This window comes from Microtus oregoni, unplaced genomic scaffold (genome assembly GCF_018167655.1).
Source record: "Microtus oregoni isolate MIOR12 unplaced genomic scaffold, Mior012 000012F_ref0000307, whole genome shotgun sequence".
NCBI lineage: Eukaryota > Metazoa > Chordata > Mammalia > Rodentia > Cricetidae > Microtus > Microtus oregoni.
The window spans coordinates 26069931-26084084 of record NW_024543071.1 but is presented as its reverse complement, the minus strand read 5'-3'; the positions used below and the strand labels follow the sequence as shown (position 1 = coordinate 26084084).

General features: G+C 41.6%; 1 protein-coding gene across 2 annotated transcripts in view; it reads right to left on the bottom strand.

Moving 5' to 3' along the window:
• Slc16a12 (solute carrier family 16 member 12) overlaps window positions 1-14154 on the bottom strand; it is a 77425-nt gene that overhangs the window by 21804 nt on the left and 41467 nt on the right. For both annotated transcript variants that reach the window (XM_041662024.1, XM_041662025.1), the window contains exon 2: window positions 1503-1750. In XM_041662024.1, the coding sequence (XP_041517958.1) occupies window positions 1503-1612 (110 nt within the window). In that variant the 5' untranslated portion in view covers window positions 1613-1750. The remainder of the gene's footprint in view (window positions 1-1502; window positions 1751-14154) is intronic.

Sequence of the window (14154 nt, the reverse complement as noted above, 5' to 3'; positions counted from 1 at the left end):
GGGTTGGAGCTTCATCCCGGGAGCGGGGCATGGCATCTCTCTCTGAGGCGTCTGCTCCCGAGAGAGCTGTCGAGTCTCTGAGCTCACTTCCTCTTCCTCCCAGCGTTCTGTTCTGTTTACTCTACCTACCTATCCTCTAACCAATAAAATGGGCCAGGGCAGTTCCTTTATTAGCCAATGACCTTCCTCCATCAGAATTCCTTTTTAGTTTTACAGCCTTCTCACACTCAGAATATTAAAGGAAGAAAATCAAACTCAATATAAAATTATTTTGAAAAAAGTCCATAATTAGGAGACATAACCAACAAACCCTAATGGTGGCAAATATAAATACCCCACATCGTATCTGTTGGCAGAAAGATATCAATATCTTCATTTATGATATTAAATAAAGTTATTAGTACAAACACTTTCTTGTACTGACCAGAAGGTATGTCAGAGAAGAAAACCGCAGTTCCATTTGAACAAAAGTCAGGAAGAAGCAATAGCATGCATAGCACAAGTGCTAGTTCATAAACACATGAAGTGAGCTAGTAGGATATGAAGTGTGGTGAGCACCATGCCTCTTGAGGAAAGACAGACGAGCAAGTGAGAATGAAAGGGTCCCTTCTTCATACAGCTGCTTTTCTTAAACCGCAATCCGGCCCCCAGCGCCACAGCCAAAACACAACGTGAAGCCCCAAGGTTTGAATTCTAGGTTTGACACTCCCCAGTCTCACTCAATACCTAACAAACAGAAGGGATTTATTTTAACCCTATGCAAGCTTGACTTCAATAATGGTGTGTCCACAAGCTCCATTATAGACCGAATAACTCTACTTCAATCATAGGCATGGCTTTCCTTATTCCTATGCTGCAGACTTGAAGATATACTGTACACTACAGTCTCTTGCCATAGTGTTTCTCATTTATGGATTATGAATTATAAATGTAACTAATCCTATTCTAAAATCTCAATGATTAATACTTATCCTAATTAAGATTTTCCATTAATATATTATATCTAAAAAATAAACTTATAAAGATCATCTTATATTTTCCTAAAGCCAACTCAGCTTATGCTGACTTAATCTTCTTGGGTATGCATTTAGCAATTCTTTAAAATCCCTAGAAAACTGATTTCTTTATGAAACTATCACAGAAAAAAAATCCTCTTCTAATGAAAAAATCAGGACAATCCTCATATTATTCTATATAGGAGGGGTTTGTGTGTTTCATGCTAAAAATAAGTGCACTATGGAAGGTGGAAAATATGTTTCACACACTTCTACATTTTGTAGAGATACTCATGAAAACAAATGTCTGGATTCGATTTTGCCCAACACATTCAAAGACTCCTAAGTCTCCTAACATATATTAAATATTAGAGAAGAGACCAATTTCCAGGACTCTGTAGCACTGTAGTATCATAACTTGCAAAGAAAAAAACACATGAGCAGTCAAACACACATGTGGATGAAATGAGATCATCCTTAACAAATCAAGAAGAAAGATCCACTTACCTGGTGACTGCCCTGGTGCAGATGGTCACGAGAAAACAGCCAGCCACAATCATCCAGCCCCAGCCTCCATCTGGAGGGGATGCCGAGCCAACTCTAGTTATCTTTGCCATGATTTCAACTCTGGTTTTCTTCTCTTTCCAAGTTACTTCAGCAGTAAGTTCTGATCTTGAAAGTTTGCTACCCAGTAACTTCTAGTAGCTATTCCAAGTTGGTACAGGATGCTGCCTGGCACAGGGGTTACTGGCCATCTAAAGCGGAAACAAGGACATGCTTTTATTCTAGTACCATGCCCAAAGGTGCATTTTTTCATTTGATAAGTACTTATTAATCTCCTATTAATATGATTACTTACAACTATGAATACTGAGACATGGTAAAGACCATTATCTGTCCTTTAAAAAAATTCTTTAAGTGTAAAAATGTTTATTTATAATCCTTGAAAAGTTGCCATCCTTTCAGAAATAGTACAAAAAAATCCCAGGAAAACTGACAGTAGCTTATGCTAAACATATATATTAAAAAGCATTAACAGCTGGGCGGTGGTGGTGCACGCCTTTAATCCCAGCACTTGGGAGGCAGAGGCAGGCGGATCTCTGTGAGTTTGAGACCAGCCTGGTCTACAAGAGCTAGTTCCAGGACAGGCTCCAAAGCCACAGAGAAACCCTGTCTCGAAAAACCAAAATAAATAAATAAATAAATAAATAAATAAATAAATAAATAAAAAGCATTAACACAAGTAATATGAATATAGAGTACCTTAAAATTATACCTTAAAAATACTATGGCACACCTACAATTTAAATTCTAAGATAGATATAAATACTAGCATAACGTAATATATACTTACATATCAAAGTATTATATTTATTTCTGAGATAAAAAACAACAAAATTACAGGTGTATAGCAGTTTAAATATTGAAAGAGCCACATAATTTTTTCGTGTACAACAAGAAGTTTACTCTATCAAGACACTCCTGTACTGTTGAGAACATGCACCATCGCTGCTAAAAAGAAGGGAAAGGAGCAAGGGAAAATGACTAGAGTGTGCTTGCTACAGCAATACTCGGTCCTCAGCTGAACCAAGGAAGGAGGCTAGGAAGCATTCCACAGCCCGGGCCTTTTCTATGGATGCAGACACGGGGCAAAGAAAATTTGCATGTCACAATCATCTTTTTATTGTATTGGGCTATACATTTTTCTCCGCTCCCCTCCCTTCCTCCCCTCTCCCCTCCTGCCCTTTCTTGTGGCCCCCAAGCTCCCAGTTTACTCAGGAGATCTTGGAAAAGACATCTTCTAAAAAACAAACACAATTGTATAAATCTGAACAAATTGGAGCAAGAATCCATATTGTGTCACAGAGAAAACATGCTAAACTGAGGTCTCCTGTGAGTCAAAGCTAACCTGGATGACCACAGGGCAAGGATGACCATGGCACGAAGATGACCTCAGTGCGAGGATGACCACAGTACGAGAACTATTCTCATCAGGACAAAGGTGGCAGCGCAACACTTTCTGAGAGCATTCAGCCCCAACCCAGTTCTCCCCAAAGGTACAATTCTCAGAAAGAATGCTACTCTCCCCCTTTCACAATGGTGAAGCTTCTCCTCAGAGGAGACTCCCAGATGCTGCAGTAGCTGAATGCATATGGCAGCGGGTATCTCTGGCAGACTTCGGATGATGCAGCTAGATACCAGCCCTGGAGATTTCAAATTTACTACCAGCATTTCGGTCAAGAAGATGTCCACACAATGCTAAAACATGACAAAGGAAATGAGAAGGAGACCCTGCAATGTTAGAATTATGGTTACTCTTGGACACGAAACAACATTCAAGTTTCTCTCAAAACAGGTCAATCAATAGATGTGTCTTCCCAAAGAAACACACAGGTTTCACACAGCAAAGTGAACTCTGCTGCCTGGAGACTTTGAAGTAGCCAACAGTTTCCATCATATTAACTTGAGCATCCTTGTAAATGATTAACCCATCTGATATTTGCCAAAAACAGCAGGGAAAACTTTTACTGACTCACCAGTATGTCTAAAACTGTAAGCTAAGAAAGCACTCCCATCATGCAACTCTTCATTTTACTAACAATTCCATAATTTATTGTGTTTTTACATCAATCACTAAAACATAATCGTGAGTTGTATCTTATTCTGGCTTCAGAAAGACTTCCTTGATCAAAAACTCTGTATTAGAATGTCCTTCTAAAACTATCCTTTTGAGTACAAATTGGAATTCATTCCCAATTCACATTATCCTAGTGGTGCTTGAACGAATTTAATCATTTGCAAAGAGTTGCTAACACTTTGCAACTTTGCTATAAAGCTCTACACTCTGGGAAGGTGCATCTCTTTCCTGTTACCCTGGGTGGAGTTTTCTAAAGTGACCTCTTGTATCTGTAGAAAATGCACAAACAGCAGCCGGCTAAAGGAAACTGGAATCTCTGTTTGGAAAGCTCTGAATAGTCACTTTCCATTGTGTCCCTTCCCCGTGTCTCCTATCCCCAGTGTCTTCCCCATGAGCAGTATGCTTCCTCTGTAAGCTGGTGTGCAGCCATAACAAAGGAAAGGCTGTGGTGGAAAGCTGCCAAGAGAGATCGCAATGACTGTGTCCAAGTGGCCCTCTTCAGTGGCATGACCCTGTCTGAATCCTTCCTCTCTGCCACCATTTCCTGACTTAGAAAAACAGGACACTGAACTACTGAAACCTAGTCTCTCTAATTCAGGTGGCCAGGTGTGGTCAGTCAGCTTTTTGTCTCTGTGGCAAATGAGAAAAACAAGTTTAATGAAGAAAAGTTGATGACGGAACATGGTTTTAGGTCAAGGTCGGCTAGTTTCATTGCTTAAAAGTCAGAGTCTCCTGTGAGGCAGAACAGTATGGCAGGAAGGGGGTAGCAGAATAAAATGACTCATCTCATGTTGCCCGGGGAAGAAGGGTGGGAGAAAAGAGAAAGAGACAGAGATGCAGAGAGAGATCAAAAACACTATTGACTGGGGACCAAGCCCTAAACATATAAGCCTCTCTGAAGGATACTTCATAGCTGATCTGAACCCTGAACTAAGTACATCCTTATTATGTAAGTCTCCTGTAGAGTGAGCACTGACCGTAAACTCTAATTGGCTTTAGTCTCTCTTAGTATTTACGAAATATAAAGTTTGTCAGCCTGACTCTTTTTTTGAGCATTTATGAAGTATTCCGGTTACACAGGAAATATTTTGGAAATAACTCATGATTAACTGCCCTTTTTTCAATGGTCCTTTTCTATCATTGGGAATAAGCCAGAAGCATATCGACATATAGATATAAGGAATGAGAAGATAAGCCCTGTCTAGAATAATTATAGCTCCAGGCAAAGAAACATGGACCATGTTTGGGGACAACTGCCACCATGGAGAAAGGCAAAGTAGCCACAGAGTTCAAGGGGTGAGATTTCTAAAGTGAGGACTGGCAAATTGCCCATATTTCTGTGAGTGCCACAGGGATGTGATGAGGTGGAGGGAGAATTACACATGAACTTGGCGGGGAGGCTGTAGTGAGGAGGTCATGTGTTTACCACCTGTGATGGGTTTACCCAGAAAGAAACGAAGCCAGCATCTCTGCGCTGTCCCTGGATCTTCACCTGTATTCTCAATGGTGACACAGACAGTAAACAGGTGACACACGTCAAGGCCATGGCAAAGTGACTCTGTGTTAAACACACTGAGTCAAATGGGGGCCATGTTTGATCCTGAATGACTCCCATAAGGAAGACAGGGAATGTGTATCTATGTTCTGGCTGGGTACAAACAAGATTCCCCCAGCAACAGATGCCGACACCTAGCCACCAGCAAGATGAATCATTTTATAATGAGGTGTGGGAGACCCAAAGGTTGCTAGGTGACCAATGATAAAACATCTCTGCCCAAGCTTGTGAGAAACAACCGGGCACCTGACAAATGCCACCTCCGCCATTATTATGACTGTACGCGTGCTGTCTCCTAAACCAGACACTCAAGAGAGGAAACAACCCTTACAAGGAGCCACGCCTTAGACAGGGATGAATAATACACCAAAGGCCATGTGTGTGCAAATAGATCAAACCCTTAAAGATGATTAAAAACTTTTAAAACTAAGAGATTATTTGCATATACTGAAACACACTTCCTAAAGATTTCTTATTGATAAATGTGTACATGTGTGTGTTGTGTATATGAGTACAGTGTTTATGAAGGCCAGAAGAGGACATCAGATCCCTCAGAAGTGGAGTTACAGGCAGATGTGAGCTACCACGTGGGTGCTGGGAACAGACACCACATCCTCTCCAGCATCAGCTGTCATCAGTGCTTTTGATCTTAGCCATACTGAGATCCACAGCTAAGCACTGGGCTGAACTGCCAGAGTCCAATCGAAGAGATGAGGAGGGATTATCTGAGCAATTGGGAATCAAGATCATGACAGGAAACAGAGAGACAGCTGACCCAAGCTAGTTGGGAGCTCACTGACTCTGGACTGATAGCTGGGGAACCTGTATAGGACCTAACTAGGCCCTCTAAATGTGGGTGACAGTTGTGTAGCTTGGGCAGTCTGTGGGGCCACTGGCAGTGCGACCTAGTGCATGAACTGGTTTTTGGAGCCCATTCCCTATGGAGGGATGCCTTGCTCAGCCTCAATACAAGGGGTAGGGGTTTGGTCCTGCCTCAACTTGATATGCATTTATTGAGGAGTGAATGGCTAGTTGAATGGGGAGGAGGTGTGGAAGGCAGGAGGAGGAGAGCGAGGGAGAACTGTGGTTGCTATGTAAAATGAAAAAGTAACTCCTAAATAAAAAAATTAATAAAAAAAAAGAATTTCATACATATGGGGTTTCTTTAGTTCAAGGGCTCAAACTTGAACAGTATCCACGTAGTATTCTAGCTACACCTCTAGAACCTTCTGACAATGCTTTCAGCTTCGTTTTGAGCTTCGTTCTGTCTGTGTTGTCCATAGTTGGTTCTATTTTGTTGTTTCTTAATGTCAGTACTATGGACCCCTTACGGTCTGTTTACTCATTCACCTATGATGGGCATTAATGTTGGCTGCAGTTTTAGATCATTATAAATGTGTACAAGTGTTTTGTGAGCATGTGTATTATTTTCTGTAGTAAATTTCTAGGAATGAAATTGTTGAGTCTTACATCAGTATATACCTAAACTTAAGAAGAAACTGCCAAACTATTAGAGATGATTTGTGATACTGTCAACAGCATACTGCCTTCCAACTACCTCTCAGTTTTAACTACTGAGATATGATTATTTCAGCTATTCTAGTGTGCAGCTAATCTCATTTTAGTTCTGATTTGTACTTCCCTCATGACTAAGGCTATTAACTACTTTTCACTTTTCACATTATAATTAACTCTTCATAAATCTCACTGTATGAAGCACTTATTAAAACACTAAGATCTCATTTTGCTGATATATAACAATTATTTATTATAGATATAAATTCATGTATTGCAAATATTTCCCCGTACTTTATGACTTTTTCATCTCTTAAAACTACATTTTGAAAAGCAAAGCTTATTATTTTCAATTAATTGTAATTTATTATTATAACTTTTATACTTAATCCTCTTTTATGTCAATGACAAACAATTAAAAGTTGGAGAATAGGGAATGTAGAGAGGGCTCAGGGATTAAGAATACCAGCTGCTCTTCCAGAGGACCTGGGTTTTATCTCTATAACTCACATGATGACTCGTAACCATCTGTAACACCAGTTCTAGGGAATCTAGCCTAATCTGGACATGGAAGCCCCAGGGACACACACGGAATAGAGAAATACATGAAGACAAAATGCTCACACACATATAATAACAATAACAGTAATTATCTAAAAGTTGGGGTTAAATATTACTTTATAGGGATGGAGAATTAGAAATGCGTATGAATTAATTTACTGTAATATGTATATACATCTTATTTAAAGACTAAAAACTACAAACAGCACTCAGAGACATTTAAGGACACCTGAGAGACAGAGGAATAGAAAAGTCATGGTTATTGCTTACAGACTTGGAGAGTAGCATCACTTCCCAAATTGACCAATAATTCCAATGAAATCACAACCAAAATGCCAATAGTCTCTTTTTAATAGGGAATGACAAGCAGATTCTAAAATGTGAAAAAAAATACAAAAGATATATAAAAGTCCAAAGAATTTTTAAGAGAAAGAACAGAAACTGAAGGATTGACTTTGTGGTTAACAGTGATTGCTGCTATTGCAGAGGACCTGGGTTCAGGTCCTAACACCCACATGAGAAGTGCTGGCTCCCACATAGAGTCCTAACTCAAAATGGTTGGTAACCACAGTACCAAGGGATCTGGCATCCTCTTCTAGCCTCTACTGGCATAAGGCACACACATGGTACCCAGACATGCATGCAGACAAAGCACTAATACACGTAAAATAAAAATAAATACTTTTAAAAGAGTGACCACAGGTTGACATCATACCAACTGATTTTAAAACCTATTCTAAACCAAAGTAAACAATACCATGGGAATACCAATTAGATTATCAGAGCAGAATAGACTAATTCAATGGGAGGGGGGGACATAAATCTAGGGTCTTAATCATGCCATTTACAGAAACTAACTCTGAACAGATAGCAGATATGAACATAAAATAAAAATTATAAGACTGCTAAAAGTAAATGGGGTAAAGATCTTTAAAATCGGGGCTAGAATTTTTTTTAAAAAAAAGAAGGATACAAGCAATGAATTTCCCATTCTTATCTTCACTTAAAACTCAGACATGTAAAGAATTTAGATTTATGATAGGAACAAAGAAATTGAAAAGTTTCAGAGTAGATTCTATTGCTGCTGGTTATGCACTCCGAAGGCATTCTCTGGGGATATAACATTTCTAGTGCTCAGAGTGTCCCATTTGAATGAAGCTGGTCTTTCTAGATAGGCCTGTTTCTGGAGAAGCAGGAAGAAGTAAGTATCTATACTTCTTAATCTTGTCTGTATCCTTTTGGCTTTGTTTCCTGGCACCTGGAACAGTGCCTGGCTACACACGCTAAGCCCCGCCGATTGTACATCTCTTGTGGATACTCACTGAGTAACACCTTGCCCGTCAGTCACATTTTGCACTTGTTTTAAACAACAAGGAAACTCTTGGTTCTACCCCAACAAAGACCCAAAGCTCATTCAGCACTCTGGCCTTTGGTTAGGAAAACCCCGAAGGACAACCGTGTACATTAGAGACAATTAAGGGGCAAATTTCCAAGCCTGTTAGGAGAGAATTTCAAAAAAGCCTCAGAGCCTTTCTCAGAGCCTTTACATCCGTGCAGCCGTGTTCCAGCTGGTGGCTTTACAGTATCTCATCCAGAGACCAACTCAAATCCAAAGACTGGGATGGGGAAAAGTTATATAAAAACAAAATTTTCTGTTCAATATGAATAGGTTCCAGCTGCATCCAAGCTGCTATTATACATTTAGAGTCCTTGGTGTTAAGTACGCCTTCAGCTAAACATGGAGTTATTTCCTTTTGTTGTTTAATGACCTTCCTCAAGTGTCACGGGGAAAAAAAAACAACTGTTATCCTTGGGTAAAGAAAGACTAGTGCTTCGCTCTTCCTTTCTTCCTTCCTGTTCCTCTCTTGTTAGTTCTCACACAGATCTTGGTAACGAGCAATTAACCACTGGCTGCCACAGAAGGCTTTGGGTGCTAAACTGCAACACTGACCTTTGCAGAAGAAGCTGCTGCAGTTTCTACATTGTGTGTGGTATTCTGAAGCTAGAAACACTTTATACAAAACCCAAAACAAACACCCGTGTGATCCACATGGTATTTGGCCCACAGGAAGGAAGGAGCGGGCACAACTAGTGTTTCACACCAATACAGAAAGCAAAATATTCCACACCACCCCTTCATCTCTGACGCACACAGTCAGTGACTCCAGGCAATGGCAGACAGTTGATTCCAATGTGGTTCAATAGCAAGAACTTGTCCCAGATTTCTATTTTCAATAGGTAACTGAGTTCTTTTCCCTCTTATTTGGAGGCACTGAAGTAGGAAGATTCTTTGGGACATTGATAGTAAAGACTAGATATTAAGATCAAGATGGCTGAGATGGAGACAAACATTCCATACAACGGAGTCTAGGCAAAATGCCTGGCTTGTAGCTGGTGCTTGGTATTTACGCAATCCGGCGTAATAATTTTTCATTTAGCTCAATGCCTTCTTGCACACCTTCTAACTCCAGTTTACACAGCTACAGAATATGCCATTATTAAGTCAAATCACATTAACCTAAAGCACCGGGACTTCAGAGAACCTGGGGTTTGAGATAATGCACAGGTCTTTTTTTTTTTTTTTTTTTTTTTTTTGGTCACTAGGAAGCCTGTTATTGAAGAACAAGAGTCCAGCCTGTCTATTCCACATCGCCTCACTCTGTAATTGCTGTGCACTGTCATGTTGAGACAGGAGGGACCGGGAGTCAAATATTTCGGTTTGCTGGAAGTTAACCCTTTGCATTGCTAACTATTGTGAGAACTCTTTGGAAGTGAGCCTAAGCTGATAGCTGGAAGCAAATAGAGTCAGTAAGTGTTGAACGTCCCCAGTTCTCGTTTGAACGTCCCCAGTTCTCGTTTGAACATTTTCTCAAATCACATAGGCAGGTGGTACAAAGAGCTTGAGAAATGTGTTAAGAATTCACCCTTTTCTCTGTTCTTCGTAGCCACTGTAGCCAGAACCTAAGCCACGAAGCCCTACGTGACTACATCTCGCTGGGAACACAGGGCAAGCCTAGGCTCCGACAACTGAGGGGAACAAAACTTCACTACCAGGCATCATATCTTGTTCCTTTAGCAGAGTGGCGAAAATGGCGTGTGGGCCTTGGGAGGGCTCACCTGCAGAGCTTGGCACACTACCCGCTGTCTGCCCCACATTACACAGGCCATCACATTCCACAGGCTCTCAGCGTTGTTTATTTTTGTGTTCTGTAGACTCTGTTCACTGCTTGAGCCACAGTGGGTCACACGAAGGACAAGGAGCTGCCGAAACTGAGAACGGAGTACAGCCGTTTTTATTCCTTTCCTTTTTCCTGCGCCCTAAGACTCAGACCAACACTTCTTTCTTGAAACAAAAAAGCTAGAAAAAAAACTCACAAAACTTTTTTCAGATTTGGCTCAGTCATCTTTGTTCCTGTTCTCATAAAATCATTGAGAAACGATTCATTTGATTCCACATTCTGGTTTAGGACCCAAAAAAAAGTCTTGTGACAACAAACATCTCAGAACTAGGTCCCAGCTTTTCTGGATGCCCTTAGCCAAAGTTGAAGTAGTCATCATTATTATTATTAACATAAATTATCTGGTGGAATATATAAAGACATCATGTAAGATGAACTTCATAATTTCAAACCACGTGTGTTTCATGGGGTACATTAAGGCTTTTCTGTACACTTGGAAATCATGGTGTGTATTACATGCCACCGACTGACAACACTGCACATATGTGTGGATTTACAGTCCCTGGACTTGTTTATTTGTCTCCCAGGCCTGAGGTTCTGAGAGCAGAAGCCCCTCTGTTTATAGAACAGTCTTGGAGAGCATAGTTTCCTACTGGTTAGCAACGTGTAAGGTCCAACAGGAACTAGGAAGTGGGATGAAATTCAACAATGGCACAATTCACAAAGGTATGGACAGTTGAAAATTTAATAAAGGTCATAGTTACAACCACCAGCTATTGTCACATGATACCTGAGAAGGCACCGGCAGAAAGTGGCTACTGGGCCCATGGTGTGTTGCTGTAGAAGGTCTGGAAAGGGAAGCAGCACTGTACAAGATGTGGCATTGAAACAGTGGAGGAAATATATGTGTGCCATCCTCAGGCTCCTCCTGCCTTCAGAATGCCAGAGTAGGATTTCTGAACCAAGTGAGAACCTAGCTGTCCATGCCATCAGCATCCAGAGCAGAGAACAGGGTGGAAATCAGATGGTGAAGAAGCCAATGGGAATGGCTACACAGTGGCATCACCCCAGGGCTGGCTTGCCTTGCATCCTCTAGGGCTGTGGTCAAGTCTGGAGCTGGTGGTGCTCAGCCTCACACTTAAGCTACAAGCTTCTGCAGTTCCCAAGTCATATCTCTGTGTTCTGAGTACAAAGCCCACTTGTGAGACTGCCCTCCCCCCCATTCTCTGTGACACACAGGCACTCCCTGGGCTTCAGGTAGCTGTTGCCTTCAAAAACATGATGCAAAAGCCTCAATCTCTGCCTTTCATCTTCTGCCAAGTTGCAGGTTTCTGATCAGCCCATAAGGTGCCTTGAACGCACAAGTCCAGAGGAGCGCTCGCTCCTGACATTACTGAAAAACTTTCTTTTTCCAAAACCACAGAGAAACCCTGTCTCGAAAAACCAAAAAAATAAAAAATAAAAATCAGTTTCGTTCTTCTACAGCTTCATACATGTGTATAAAGTGTACAGAGTGGGAAAAGCAAGCCTGGAAGTAGAATTCCACTGCCAGGCTTCAAAGCTTATTCCTTTCGCAGAGTGGCTAAAAAGGAGTGTAGGAGGGTTCACCTGCAAAGCCTGCCATGTTGCCCGCTGTCTGCCCCAGGTTACACAGGCCATCAGATTCCACAGGCCCTCCGATTGTTCTTTCCCTCTGCCTCTCCCTTCTCTTCCAGCCCCCCACTGTCCTCTTCTCCTCTTTGCCAGTCCCTTTCCCAGACATACGATTTCTAAAACAAAAAAAGAGCCCCACACTCCTCTAAACAACATTCTCTTTGCTGAAGAATTCTATGAGTCCCTCACCTCAGTAATAACACCATTCAGCAAGGCCTTTAAAGCCATGTTACAAATATATACACGATGTCACACTTATTTCTTTTCTGTGAAGCTCTTTGTGTGTGCATGCTCCTCAGCGCCAGCGTGGAGGTCAGAGAAAACTTTGAAGGAGGCAGTTCGCTCCTCGCTACCTTGGGCCCAGGCACTGAATGCAAGTCTTCAAGTGCCTTTGCCCCCCGAGCTGTTCACCAGGACATTTTTTTTTTTTTTTTTGGTTTTTTGAGGCAGGGTTTCTATGTGGTTTTGGAGCCTGTCCTGGAACTAGCTCTTGTAGACCAGGCTGGTCTCGAACTCACAGAGATCCGCCTGCCTCTGCCTCCCAAGTGCTGGGATTAAAGGCGTGCGCCACCACCGCCCGGCTCACCAGGTCATTTTTCAGCACACGGGGCATTGCCCTGGCATGAGGTTGATCATGTGTGTCTCTGCAACACAACTCGGGGACGAGTCATAAAGTCACCTGGCTTTCCAAAACTCTCCTGCACATCCCTTAAGAGCACTAGCTCCTCTTCAGTAGACTTGAACCCCACTTCTAAGTCAAAATACACGGGAAAGCACGGGACAAAAAAATTCACCTATTAACAGCTACTAACTTCTGCCCCTGCGGTATCAGCAGGCGCATTCTTCAGCTTTACTTATTTGTTCCACAGTCATTTTCCGATTTGAAAGCGAGAGACGCTGGCATGCAGTCTTTACATAGGTGCTCAAAAAGAACTGCTCACCTAGAGGCTGTAGCTGCAGCTCAATTACAGAACACCTGACCAGCATGCGTAAGACTCTGAGTTGGATACCCAGCCACAGCCTCCCACACACACGTTAAATAAGTTACTACAGCTAAAAGGAGCATCTTCAAATGCTACTAACAGATAAGTATCTTGGATGTTTTAAAATATTTATTAGAAAAGAACTGAAAACAGATACTTTGCTCAGAGTATCCAAAGGGAAAACTAAAAGACCCAGCATCTTCATCCACTCTCGATTTCCCCTTATTCAGATAATACAAAGGAGTCAAACGCTGAGTGGAGAGGCAAAAGGACTATAAACCCAGCAGTGGTGTGTTCTTCAATATTTTTAAACAATTTTTACTTCATTGCCACATATAGCAGTTTCTCCCATTTGAACTGCATATGGAAAGTCTTTACAGGAAACTTCTGCCAAATACATAGGTTTCTATTTCTTCCCTTTTGATGATTTTTTCCCAAGTGTTTATGGATGATATATCCAACCGTCAATCAGAATAAAGTCTTACAAAATGCAGTTCTGAGACTTATAAGACCACACCAAAAGATAACATACTGGGCTCAACTCAAAAAGAGAACACACAATGTATGTATTATGAATGCACATGTATAAATTCATGGGCACAAGGAAGAAAAAGGACGGGAGGGAAGATAGCCAGGCACCTGAGTGAGAAACTTGAGATTATCAATAGACTATTCCTACATTTTCTGACTCTTGGAACACGCCACTATCTCTTTGACATTCCCACATGCTTCTCTATGTTTGCCAGAGTTGATGCTGCCACCTATGTGTTTACCACATTCATGTCAGCCTCCCTTGGTGAAACAGACGAAGACTAGAACACTAGAAGGGCTCCCAGTGCTCTGGCACCAGGCTTTCATGTGTGCATTTAAGGCATCCCCTGTACTTTTCATATTCCCAACGAGCTGAGAACAAGGATCTCTTTGTAGAGCCAGATACAGTAGCACTCACCTAAACTCCCATCACTCAGAGGCTGAGGGACTGAGTTCAAGTCCAGGTTTAGGTTTTTTTGTGAGACTGATTCATTCCCAACCACCGCCGGAGCAAGAAACCCTCAAAGCTCTTTGACCTCCAGTC